A 13,893-nucleotide genomic window follows, 5' to 3' on the forward strand; every position below is an offset into this window, starting at 1 on the left:
AGGTATTTGATGTTTCTTAATGCTGTCATAAATGACATTGTTTTTTAAATTTTTTCTGTTTGTTTGCTGCTGGTTGTGTGTGTGTGTGTGTGTGTGTGTGCATGTATACATGCTTCTAAATCTATGTAGATAGAAATAGAATTGATTTTTTAAAAATTAGCATTGTATCCAGTGTTTCTGCTAAATTAATTTAATTACTTCTACAACTGTATCCATAGCTTATTTTGAATTTTCTACATACACAGTCAATATCTTCTGTTAATAATGATTATTTCGTTGCACTTTTTTTAGTCCTTGTATCTTACTCCTTTTTCTTGCCTTGATATGCTGGCTAGGACTTCCATTATAGTGTTAAATAGTAAGTGAAAATACCAGGTACCCTTTTCTTGTTTATCAGCCTTGGGGAAAAGCTTCCGTTAATTAATTCACCACTGAGTGTGGTGTTTGCTGTAGGTTTTTTTGTAAATACCCTGTATCAAGTTTATGAGTTATCTTCTATTCTAATTGGCTAATAGTTTTTTAAAATCATGAATAGATAGGGGCGCTTGGGTGGCTCAGTTGGTTAAGCGTCCAACTTCGGCTCAGGTCATGATCTCGCGGTCCGTGAGTTCGAGCCCCGCATTGGGCTCTGCTGACAGCTCAGAGCCTGGAGCCTGTTTTGGATTCTGTGTCTCCCTCTCTCTCTGACCCTCCCCGGTTCATGCTCTGTCTCTGTCTGTCTCAAAAATAAATAAACATTTAAAAAAATTTTAAATCATGAATAGATACTGAATTTTATCAGGTGCTTTTTCTGTATCTCTCAACTTGATCATATAAATTTTCACCATTTTTTTCTATTAATGTGATTAATTGTTATTTGAATATTAAGTCATCTATGTGTTCCTGGAAGAGGTCCTCTTTCTCTACTTTTTAATCTGTTACTGGATTCGAATAACTGATACTTTGTTTAGGATTTTTGTATCTGGGGTCCTGAGAGAGAATGGTTTGTACTTTTCCTTTCTTGAAATACTGAGAGTTTTTGATACCAAGGTTTTGGTGATCTCAAAAATAGTTGGGAAATGTTTCATCTTTTTCACTTCTCTAGAAATATTTGTATTAATTGGTGTTTTTCCTTCCATAAATGTTTGGAGAATTTACTAATGAAGTCTTTTTGGTCAAGGTTTCTTTGTGGGAAGAATTTTACATCTGATGTAGTTTCTTTAATAAATATCACTCTTCATATTTTCTATTTCTTCTGGCAGGTTTGAGAGACTGTATTTCTTGAGAATTTTGTCTATTTAATCCAAATTTTCAAATTTTCTATGTCTACAGTGTCTGAAAGGGTGTCCCTTGATCTTGGTAATTCATTTTCTCGTGATATCTTAATAAGTCTCAGGATTTTCAAAGAATCACCCTTTAGCTTTGAATTTTATCTGTCGTACATTTGTGTACTATTTTGATTATTTTATTTATATTAGTTTTTTCATTCTGCTTTTATTTGCTGTTTATTTCTAGCTTTGTAAGATAGATTTTAATAAGATTTCAGTCTTTATGTGTATTTAAGACCTTAACTTTTCATCGAAGTATTACTTTAGTTGTATCCCACAAATTTTTGATGTATCTTCATTATCATTCAATAAAGACATTTTCTGATTTCCTTTTTAATTTCTCTTTCGATCGCCAATTTTAGAAGTATATTGTCTAAGTCTCAGGCAGCAGGTTATCTTCTAGTTATCTTGTTTTCGTTTCTATCTGCCATTGTTTTCAGAGGACAAACTGTGAGTGATTTCAATCTTTTGAACTTATTGAGGCTTTCTTTATGACCAGCTTATAGTCAATTTGATAGATATTCCATGTGCACTTGAAAAGAGTGTGAATTCTGATGCCATGGGGCGCAGTGTTCTATGTATGTCAGTTAGATTGGGCTTATTGTGTCCAGCTCATTTTCCTGATTTTTTTTGTCCTGCTTATTCTATCATTTGTTAAGTGTTAAAATTCACACTGTAATTTTGGGTTTTTCTTTTTCTTTTTATTTCTGTTTTTTTCTTTATATTTTTTGAAATTATGTTATTGAATTTATGCATGTTTAGTGTCATTGTATCTTCCTGTCAGATTGATACTTGCACGTTGTCTTAATCGTTGAGGCTGCTGTAACGAAATATCATAGACTGGATGGCTTAAACAATGAAGTTATTTGCACATTTCTGGAGGCTGGGAAGTTCAAGATCAAGGCACCCACAAATTTGGTGTCTGGTGAGGACCCACTTCCTGGTTGTAGACTTTCATAAGGGCACTAATCCCATCCATGAGGGCTCCATGCTCATGACCTAATCACCTTCCAAACACTCCAACTCTTAGTACTGTCACATTGGAAGTTAGGATTTCAACATATGAATCTTGTGGGGACAGAACCATTCAGTCTATAAGAGCAATCATTATACAGTATCTTTTTTTATCTCTAATAATTTTTTTCCCTCAAAATCTACTTGTGTTTGAGTTTACATCATACAATTTTGCCCATCATCATTTCTCCATCATTACCCACAATACACGGCCAGGTGGTGCCAACTTGGTGAGGGAGGGGTAGCCTTCAGACCTATGCTTGGCCCATGGTCCCCAGGTCTAGATAGAGCTTGCCATTACTCTACTTCTCCTCCATGCCACCTCCTAGGTGTCCCACCTGTGCCTACTTTGCACCCCCCCCCCTTTGCTTGGGCCATAGTGTCTCTTCATTTCCTTTTTGCCTTCACTTCTTTTCTTCCCCCACCCCAGAACATGTGGGGTTACAGCCCCCAGCCTGTGAGCATCTTGGGAACAGACCTTCAATAAAAGTGAAGGCAATTAAAAAAAAAACAAAAAGCCCCTTGTTTACAATCTTTCTGTGTCTTTATATTTATTATTTCATTGTTTGCTTCTTGTATGATATACCTGTTTTATGTTCCTTTTCCTCCTTGTCTTCTTTTGAATTGTTCAAGTTATTTTAAAAATTTTCTTCTAGGGGCGCCTGGGTGGCTCAGTTGGTTAAGTGTCCAGTTTTGGCTCAGGTCATGATCTCATGGTTCGTGGATTCGAGCCCTGTGTCAGACTCTGTGCTGACAGCTTAGAGCCTGAAGCCTGCTTCAGATTCTGTGTCACCCTCTCTCTCTGCCCATCCCCTGCTCATGCTCTGTCTCTCTCTCAAAAACAAGTAAACATAAAAAAAAAATTAGAAAAATTTTTCTTCTTATATTAACTTGTTAATTCTATATTCTTTTACAGTTTGTTACCCTCAAGAACATGAAATTTATTCTTATTATAGTCTAATACAAATTAATTCCCTAACAAAATATGCTCCCCCAATACTGCTAGATTAGAATAATTTAATTCCATCCTAATTTTGCCACGTGTTTTTTTTCTGCATCTCTCTCTCCTGCCTCATAGGTTTCTTATCATGCATTTTAGTTCTGCATGTATTTTAAACTTCACAGCTAATATATTGACCATTTTGTACTGCTGATCTTTATATTCACCCCCAAATTTACTTTTTCTTTAATCTCCATTTTTCCATTTTTCATCTGCTTGAGGAGTTCAGTTTAGTATTTCCCTTAGTACAGGCCTCCTAATCCCCTCAAATTTTATTGTGTTAAAATTCCTTTACTTTACCTTCATTTTTTTTTAAGTTTATTTATTTTGAGTGAGTGAGAGAAAGAGAGCATGTGCAAGTAGATAAGGGGCAGAGAGAGAAGGAGAGACAATCTCAAGCCGGCTCTGTGCGATCAGCACAGAGTCCAGTGCAGGGCTCGAACTCACAAACCATGAGATCATGACCTGAGCCGAGGTGAAGAGTCCAATGCCTAACTGACTGAGCCACCCAGGCACCCCACTTTACCTTCATCTTTGAAGCCTATTTGCTAGTATAGAATTTTAGGTTGCAGGTTTTTGGGTTTTTTTTTTAACACTTTAAAGAAATCATGCAGTTGTCTTCTGACTTCCATCATTTCTGTTTCCAGCAGCAGTCTTATTTACATCCCATTAGTGGGATTATTACTTTTTTTTCCCCTCTGACTCAGCTATAGATTTTCTTTTTCTATTTGATTTGAGTGTTTTATCACATTATACTTAAATATGGGTTTGTTGGAATTCACCCTGCTTAGAGTTTACTGGTAGATATTACTTAACAATTGTGGAAAATTCTTGGTCAGAATTTTTTAGAATATAGCTTCTTCACTATTCCCTCCTCTTTTTCTAGACTATAAATTTATATATATAAATATAAGTGTATCTACATGTTTCTTATGTTTTTCCCCATATTCTTTTTAAATTTTTTCCATTATGCTCCAGTTTGAATATTGATATAGCTCTTTCTTCTGTTTCACTAATCATGTCTTTCTTTGTATCCAGTATGCTGTTAAACACATCTATATATCCAGTTCTTAATTTCAGATGCTTTATTTTTCAGCACCAGAATGCCTGTTGGTTTTCTTAACGCATTCCAGTTCTCTGTAGAAAGTTTCCGTTTTTTAAAAATGTTTTTAATGCTTATTTATTTTTGAGAGAGGGAGAGAGAGACAGAGCATGAGAAGGGGAGGGACAGAGAGAGAGGGAGACACAGAATCCAAAACAGGCTCCAGGCTCTGAGCTGTCAGCACAGAGCCTTACGTGGGGCTAGAACTCAGGAACCATGAGATTGTGACCTGAGCTGAAATAGGACACTTAACCAACTGAGCCACCCAGGTGCCCCAGGAAGTTTCCATTTTAACCCATCTTTCCCTTTATTTTCTTGAGCATATTAATCATAGTTATTTGAAGCTTTTGTGTGCTAACTCCAGTCTGGATCATCTGTGGATCAGCTTCTGTTTTCTGTCTTTTCTCTTGGTTGTTGGTTATATAGTCTTGCCTCTTTTATGTCTAGTAACTTTTTATTATATGCTGGATATTGTGTGTGGAATACTAGAGGCTCCAGCTGATTTTATCTCCTATTAGAGTTTCCTCTTTACTGTCTTAGGCAGATAGGGTTGAAAACTGATTTTAATCCATCAGAAATTGAGCTAGGTCAACACTGGGTTTTAGTTTTGGTAGACTGTATTTTTGATTTGCCCCATTCCTCGGATGTGGCCTTCCAGGAGTTTTGAACTGAGAATCTGACAAATATTTATCTCCTCAGCCTGAAAGACTGTGGGAGATTCAGTTTTGCCCTTCTGAGGTTTTCAGCCTAGTCCTTTAGCCTTCCACCCCATGCAGCTTCAAAATTTAGCAGATACCTTGAGGGGGAGACTGGCCATGTGAGGCCCCTCAAGTCTTCAGTTTTGTTACTCCGGCCCCACGTGAATACCAGAATTTCTGCTGGCTTCTCTGTGCCCCCAGTCGGGGCCTTCTTCCAGGGGCCATGCCTGGATTCTCAACCTCTAGCTGCACCCAGAATTGGTAAGTGACCCCAGGTGAAAAGTGGCTATAGGTGGAAAATGACCATTCCCTCTAGGGCTTTATTTTGCCTGTTTTGTTTCAGGCCTCTTCCTCTGGTGGGTCATTGTTTCCTAGTACCACAAGACTGGGGAGATTTCGCTACCTCTTCAGTCTGTCAGTTCAGTTTTGCAGGGAAAAATTAGCCATGTGTTTGAGGCTCTTCAAATCTCCAGTATGATGGCTATAGCCCCATCAACCGCTAAAAGTTTACTGCTACTCTTTCTCCCAGTGGTGACCTTTTGCGGGGCTAAACCCTGATCCTCAGTGTACACCCTGAATCAACAAATGTCCCCAGAGACTAAAAGAGCTGTCAGTCCATCAGCTTATCACTGAATGATTCTCCTTCTCTGGAATTTTAGTCCATGTGCTATACATTGTCTCTGTACTGTTCTGATGCTTTTAAAAATAAGGTTTTTGTAATTCATTTGACTTTTTCAAGTTGCTGATGCCAGAAGCATTGACCTGCTACCTCCTACCCAGAAGAAGAAATTACAGTTATAAATTAATTGAGTGATACATATTCTACTTAGAAAATGCCTAAATAAAATCACTTTTTTGCCTTTAGTTCTCATTATTTTCTTTTTGTGTTCTTGGTTCTTGTTAGGGAAAAAAAAAGAAAGATTCCTCACCCTATTTTAATGCATTCGTAAACATAATATTTTATCTTAGAGTGTAATCTGCTATTGTCTGGCTTTTTCTTTATTTTCCTTTGAAGTTACTTTGTTACAAAGACAAATAATCATGGATTGTAAAGATTAGGTTGCTATATTGTTGCTATATTGTTATGGGAACAATTAATTATAATGTAGATTTTCTTTCATGTATGTAGTTTCAGATGATAAAGAAGACACAGGTGGTGATGGTGTTCATGAAGTTACAAGCCGAGATAGTCCTGTCTATCCCAAATGTTTGCTTGATGATGATCTTGTCCTGGGAGTTTACATTCACCGAACTGATCGACTTAAATCTGATTTTATGATTTCTCACCCAATGGTAAAAATTCATGTGATTGATGAGCATACTGGTCAATATGTCAAGAAAGATGATAGGTAATGTTTTTAATTGCACAGCCAACCCTTGAGTTTGAAACTGTCTGCAGTAGAAGTCCTATTTTCTATCATTAGAGATAAAGATTTGCATTAGAGAAGAGTTTACTAGTTGTCGGTGTTCATCAACCATTGATACTGATCAGTATGTTTTATAGAAGAAATGGAGAACATATGTTAATTCAGTGATTATTTTTAAAAAATTTTTGTAACATTTATTTTTGGGAGACAGAGCGTGAGCCGGGGAGGGGCAGAGAGAGAGACACACACACACACAGAATCCAAAGTGGGCTCCAGGCTCTGGGGTGTCAGCACAGAGCCCAGTGTGGGGCTCGAAATCACAAACTGCAAGATCATGACCTGAGTCAAAGTCAGATGCCCAACTGACTGAGCCAGCCAGGTGCCCCCAGGGATTGATTTTAAGTCGAGGGGAGTTGAGAGAGCTTCTCCCAAACTTCATGACTAATTTATGGCATGTAACTTGCAGTGTAAATCATTGCATGTTGCACTATAAGTGCTTTAATTGTCTAACTTCATGTTTTTCTTTTGAAGTTAGTATGTTACCTGGGCCTCATATGAGGGAAATGAATCTTGAATTTGATCTTTTTTCTAATATTACTTCTATAGTTCATACCTGCTTGAAGCTTACAAATGAAAAGCACAGTAAAATAAATGATTATACTAGAATTCAAAAAAAGTCATTTGGTTTGAAAAATGACAGGGATGAGAAACATGAAGATTATCAAAAAAGTCACTTATTCACTTGTCTTAGGGCATACAAAAAAAATATGACATACCTCAAAAGGTTTGCAATCCTGTTGTACTCATTTTCTTATTTAAATGTAGTGTACTATTTTATCATAGACTCATTTAAGATTCTAAAGGAGTTACTTTATTGTAGCTCTGTATGCTGAACTCTTGCTTTATATTTCTGTAATAAAATGATTCACTGAAACCAATCAATAGCATATAAATACAAGATGATAGTAGGATACTACCACTTGTAAGTCTCATAAAATTTGTAATTTTCTCAGTGGACAACCAAAATAATTTTTCATCATATATCACGACTATTTGTTATTTCTTTACCTCAAGCACTATATTTTTTCTCTTCTCAAAATAATCTTAATTGTGTTATTGGACGTATCTGTTTTTGAACAGTGAACGGCCTGTTTCATCTTACTGTGAAAAAGAGAATGTGGATTACATTCTTCCTATTATGACCCAGCCATTTGATTTCAAACAGTTAAAATCAAGACTTCCAGAATGGGAAGAACAAATTATATTTCATGAAAACTTCCCCTGTTTGCTTCGAGATTCTGATGAGAGCCCTAAAGTCATCTTGTTTTTTGAGGTATGATTGAATAGAGTGATTTAAACTATGTTTGGTTATTAATATTTTAATTGCATAAATATAAGCTGTTGTTTTTAGTAGTTTAATAATGCAACAAAGTAGTGTGAGGATTGAATCCCCAGGATTTAGTGTTTGTAATATGCTATGGAGATAACAAGTGAGAAATTCAAGTAGTAGCAAGTTTCCTGAGCATTTACTAGTGCAAGTAATTAGCCATTTGATTCACTCTATTATTTAATTCTTACAGCAACACCATGACTGTAAACTGAGGTGATGAATGTAATCTGTATCTATATAGTCCTCTTTCTTAATCCGTTTTATAAAATGTAAACTCATTTAACCATATCGGACTCTCTAAGAGTTTATACACTATCAAGGGCAATAAAGAGGAATAGAGATCGCTTAGCTAAGACAGTGTAATATATAACCAAGAGGAAGTAGAACTTCTTTGATGTGGAGGGTTAGTGCAGAGTCAGAGCAGTCAGGGAAAGTTTTATGGAATAGATGGCCTTTGAGTTGACTTGTTATTCTGATTTTTTTCCAGCAAAGGAAATCAAGGTTCAGAGTGTAAAGGAAATATTTCCCCAAAGTTACTCCAATTTTAGGTGTAGGTAATTTGTTTTTGAAGGTGATTTAAACCTGAAATACACATTTCTCTTCTTCATGTCATCTCTCCATAAGCCCAGGGAAGTGGAGAAACCTCTCTTCCCATTTAAGCAAGATGCAGAATTTTAGCAGTGGAACAGCAAGATGTGACGAGCACCAATGACTGATTTTGTGGAATTACATGTTTTTCTGATCTTTAACTTTCATATGATCTATATATGTTTATTATATAAACACTATTTACATTCTGTGATTATGTTGTGTGATGTACACAAAGTTGTGATTTTTTTAAAAAGTGATGTAACTTGTATGTCAAGGAACTTTTTCTTTGTCATAGAAATTTGTCATTTGTTATAATGCTCATTCACATTTATTTTAGTAAGATTAGTAGATTTAAGAAAGATTGTTGGATTATGACATTTTTTGTTGCTTCTTAAGTTTTAACATAATGTTATTGTCAAAACTACTTTTTGACTTCAGCTTTTTAAGTGTTTATTGAGGACAATTTGGTATCTATTAGAAGTCTTTAAAATCATTTTTTAAGCAATCTGTAAAGACTTGCTATCTCAGCTGAGCTCTTGAAAAGTACCAGGTAGTTCTAAGTGATCGTCTCTGACAAGTACCTAGAGCACGGATAGTGTCTGTGGCAGCTTGGGTCCACATCCATGAGTCTGAACATCCAGACAGAATGGAGATATGAAAGAAATCCTCTTGAGAGCCTAATGACAACACATATCCAAAGAGAAAAATCCCTAACTTCAGGAAAGTGATCCAAGGAAGGACCCAGAGATCAGATCTCAGGTTTTTTAAACAATCTTTTGAAGTTGCTCTCAGACATTAATCAATCAATCAATCAAAGCCTAAGAATTCTGTGCTTGGTGTATTTGTGCCTAGACTATATTTGAGATACTTAATATTTGGTCTTGGATGTGAAATAATTCTTAATAAATGATTTATTAATAAAAGATAAAAGTGGTCAAAAAAATGGACCCTCACTGACAGAATGAGTTAACTTAAAGGTGAATGAAATGAGATAAGAAATGCTTCTCTTCCATGTGAAGAAAACATCTGTGAAGTATACTAATTATTCTTTTAATTTCAATAATATTTTACTAGAAAATATTAAATTTCATGTAGGCTAGTATTCTCTGAAGTAATTTTTTGTACCTATTTACAGATTCTTGATTTCTTAAGCATGGATGAAATTAAGAATAACTCTGAAATTCAAAGTCAAGAATGTGGCTTTCGGAAAATTGCCTGGGCATTTCTCAAGGTATGTTTTTCACCCATTTTAAATGCTTTAAAAATCATCTTCAAATCTGATTGGCTACATTTCCCCAAGTCACTTTGCTTTCATATAGGGAGTTGTGATGTGAGGCAAGATTGCAGTGGAGAAGAATTGCTAATTCAAGCTTAGAGCATACTCATTCAGGTTCTTAAATATTCATTGAGCATGTAGTATGTGCCAGATACACTATTTGGTTCTGAGTATGTAGTATTGAAAAAGATACTGTCTGTGTGCCAGCAACTTTTCTAGTCAGTGAAAAAGAAGATAAACTCTTTGACCTTGTAGATTTCATTTTCTAGCAAGAAAAGGAGATATAAAATAATTGATTATACAATTTATCATTCCTTGCAATTTTTGTAAATACTGTGTGGAGGTCACAGAAAGGTTTCCTAAAGAAGAGAGGTTGAACCTGAGTATTAGCTAGATGGTGGCAGTGGGAGAGAGAGTTGTAGGTAGGTAGAAGGTACCATATATGCAGTGACCCTGATGTTGGGAGGAGCGGGATGTACTCAGATAACCAAAAGGCCGCTGATTTTGGAGGACAGAGACTGAGGGTGGAAATGGTGTCTGAAAAGATTGCTGACGTAGACAGAGTCTTGACTATGCAAGGTCTTTGAAGCCATTATAGGAACAGAAAGCCATTGTGGAATTCTAAAGAGCAATGGGAAGCCATTATAGGATTTTAAACAAAGGGGTAAAATAATTTGATTTATGTTTTCGAAAGATTACTTTGCTTGGTGGAGGATGATTTGAGAGGGTGCAGATATATGTACTGGAAGATTAAGGTTAAAAATTGTTAACAGTAATCTAGGTAGGAAATGATGGTGTCTTTTGAGTGTTTCAGCAGACATAAAAGACATGGATAGGTTGGTTTTTACAAAAGGGGAATTTTATAATTTTATATTTTATGTAATTTATATATATTATATATAAATTCATGTAAATTTATATATTATATATAAATCATAATTTATATAATTTATAATTATAAGGTTAAAAATTCTTTTATTCCTGGTATCCTCTATTTCTGACTTCAAATATAAATGAGTTACAAAACATCTTGAAATTAACCTATTTTGTACACTTTATAAAACTTTTCCATTTTTGCATCCATCCATTCAATAAAGCTTTAAGTGTCTGTGAAATGCCAGGCACTCTGCTGAATACAGAGCATTCATAGATAAATTAGACATTGTCCTTACCCTCCAGTTCAGTTTCTGTATACACATATTGGGCACCTGGGTGTCTCAGTTGGTTAAGTGTCCGCCTTCAGCTCAGGTCATGTCACGGTTTGTGGGTTTGAGCCCCACATCAGGCTCCGTGTTGACAGCTCAGAGCTGGAGCCTGCTTGAGATCAGGTCATGTCACGGTTTGTGGGTTTGAGCCCCACATCAGGCTCCGTGTTGACAGCTCAGAGCTGGAGCCTGCTTGAGATTCTGTGTCTCCCTGTCTCTCTGTCCCTCCCCTGCTTGTGCTCTGTCTCTTGGTCTCTCAGCAATAAATAAATGTTAAAAAAATTTTTTTAAAAACCATATTACTTATGTGATTATGTGCTATAGAGTGGATGGTGTGAAAACCCAGGTAAGGCACTTAATCCTCATTGGGGGTTATAGAGAGTCTTTAGAAGAGGTATAGTCTGACTGCCTGCTATAAGGCAGCCAGATTGGCTGTGGGAGGAAGTTATTCTAAAGTGGACTTAGGAATCAGTTGGTCCAATGCACCTTCTAAAATCACCCTTTTGTAACATGTTAAAAATTTTTTTATATGCCTCCCCCCCCCCAAACTGATTTAGAGCGAAAAATAATGCAAAAGCCAAAACAAATAAAAAAAGGTTACTTTCACATAGTAAATACTGTCATTGTGTGGTCTTACTAGAAAGTACTTTCGTTCCTTTTATGCTAATTTTTGTGCAGAACTACAGTATTTACTACGAACTGCACTTGGGAAACAATAATGTCTCATAGCCTTTTCCCTTTAAATGTCACATAGGTTTTTATTTATCCATTTTATGCCATTGGCAGAAATGGCAAATCAGGAATTCTCTCCTCTCCACCCCCTATAAAGGGTAAAGTATTCTATGTATTTCCTGTATTATAACACTTATGTATTCCCTTCATTAGATTGTAAGTTTTTCAAAATCACCAGGAACTTCTTTTTGGCAAATTTGTTGAATATGCTTTAGTCCTTATTTTACCATATCTCTTTGCATTTGACATACTACTCTCTTGAAAATCTCTCTTGCATAATTACCACTAGCTCCCAGCCTATTAGTGGTACACAGAAAGTGTATGGTGAATGTCTATTGAGAAAATGAACAAATGTATGGAAACAGTGACTAGGAAAAATCCATCTTTGAAAGTAGCATGGATTAAGTTAAAATTTAAATGTGTTAATACCTATACCATTGGGTCCAGGAATGTCCTAGGATATTGTAAAGTTATACAGGGGTTCAAATAAACCCAAAGGACCCTTATCCAGATACAGATTCTCAGTTAAGGGTACTTTCAATTCATTTAGCACATATATATTACCATTCTTTTAAATTTAATAAAGCTTTATTTATCCAAGTTCTACTAATAGCAGGATGTTGGCTGGATTGTAGTCATTTACTCATGCTAATCATCATACTAGTATAAACTAGATTGCCTGGTGGGTATTAAAACAACCTATAGGAAAGTTTGATTTAGAATCTGGGGAATAATATCTCCTTAAAATATTATTCCCTTATGATAAGCTTAAGACAGGAGTAGGATTTATGAAGGGAGTCTTGAGAGCTTACTATTTAATTACTGAACAACTCTATCACTCTATTGAAACTGTTGTTTACCCCTATATATCATAACATCAACTCTCAGCTTACGACCTCCATTGACTTTACATTCTTCCCTAGAAGGCTAGGGATGAGATAGGCTATATTTTTGTCAGCTCTGTTTCTTTATTGATGCTTCATTCCTGAACAGACTACAATCTGGATTTTGTTTCAGCTATGCAAACATCTCCAAATGAATCAGTGACTTCTATTTGCCACTTTATTGAGTGAACACTTTAGGTTTTTTTAATCACACCTATGTGTGTTTGATCCATCACTCTCTCGAACCTCTGTTTTCTTGGTTTCCTTCATTTTCCCTGTACTCATCCTTCAGTTTCTGGCATGGTCTTCCACTTACCTCTTTAATGTCACTCCTACTCATAGTTTCAGCTTTGATCTGCCTTTCTTAGACCCACTTTTCCTGCTTCTGCCTCACATTTCAGACATTTCAACTTGGATGACCCATAAATATCTAGACTCCTATAGTCTGAACATTCTACCTATATTCTTTACCCCTTCTGTATCTGCTACTTCAGTTGATAGTGTTGCCATCAGCCCAGTCTCCCACGTTTACAGCCTTAGAGCCACACTGTTCATTTTGGTAGCCACAAATCACGTGTGGCTATTAGAATTCAAATTAATTAATTAAAATTAAATATAATTAAAAATTGAGTCCCACAGTTGTGCTAGCCACACTTCAAGTGCTTGATAGCCATAGATGACTAGTGTATGTTGTATTGAGGACCACAAATGTAGAATAGTCCTATCATCACAGAAAGTTCTGTTGGACAGCACTACCTTTGAGTTTTTCTTGAATCTTCCCTTTTTCTCCTTTCCAAGTTGCAGCAGTCAGGAACAGCTACTCAGTATATTCCCTGCACCCAGTCCCTGTTCTCTTAGTTTGTCACCTTCATGTTCTGTCTGAACTGCTGCAAAAGCTCCAAACTGTTTCTACTCCTAATTTGTAGAGGACACAACGGCTAACAAAGACATTTTCTGGGGCGCCTGAGTGGCTCAATTGGTTCAGCGTCTGACTCTTGATTTTGGCTCAGGTCATGATCTCAGGGTTCATGAGATTGAGCCCTGTGTTGGGCTCTGCGCTGGCAGTGTGGAGCCTGCATGGGATTCTCTCCCCTGCTCAGGTTCTCTATCTCTGTCTCTCTCTCTCTCTCTCTCAAAATAAACAAACTTAAAAAAAAAAAAAGAAAACAGACATCTTCAACTTAGAGTCATGGTCTGGTAAAAGAGGACCTATTTTGAGTTGGTAAGATTTTTATTTTTCTCATAAGCATCTCCATTTACTTAAGTATAAGTTGTTTTAATAAGTTTTTTTATTGAATAAACTTTTTTAAGAAGGTAGATTAAAATA

At 36.0% G+C, this 13,893-nt stretch overlaps 1 protein-coding gene and 1 long non-coding RNA gene across 11 annotated transcripts in view; both read left to right on the top strand.

Annotated features, from left to right (window-relative positions):
- Positions 1–13,893, top strand: part of AHI1 (Abelson helper integration site 1) — a 208,127-nt gene that overhangs the window by 23,400 nt on the left and 170,834 nt on the right. For all 10 annotated transcript variants that reach the window (XR_008422886.1, XR_008422887.1, XM_053904459.1 and 7 more), the window contains 3 exons: positions 6,251–6,470; positions 7,629–7,821; positions 9,605–9,700. Coding sequence is in view for 8 of the 10 variants with exons in the window: in XM_053904459.1 (XP_053760434.1) it covers positions 6,251–6,470; positions 7,629–7,821; positions 9,605–9,700 (509 nt within the window). In the remaining 2 variants the exon portion in view is untranslated. The remainder of the gene's footprint in view (positions 1–6,250; positions 6,471–7,628; positions 7,822–9,604; positions 9,701–13,893) is intronic.
- On the top strand, positions 10,954–13,698 carry LOC128777643 (uncharacterized). The gene is made up of 2 exons (XR_008422888.1): positions 10,954–10,993; positions 11,074–13,698. It is a non-coding gene; the product is annotated as an uncharacterized LOC128777643 (long non-coding RNA).

This window comes from Panthera pardus, unplaced genomic scaffold (assembly GCF_024362965.1).
Source record: "Panthera pardus isolate Hobbes unplaced genomic scaffold, ASM2436296v1 HiC_scaffold_17, whole genome shotgun sequence".
In the NCBI taxonomy this organism is placed as follows: domain Eukaryota; kingdom Metazoa; phylum Chordata; class Mammalia; order Carnivora; family Felidae; genus Panthera; species Panthera pardus.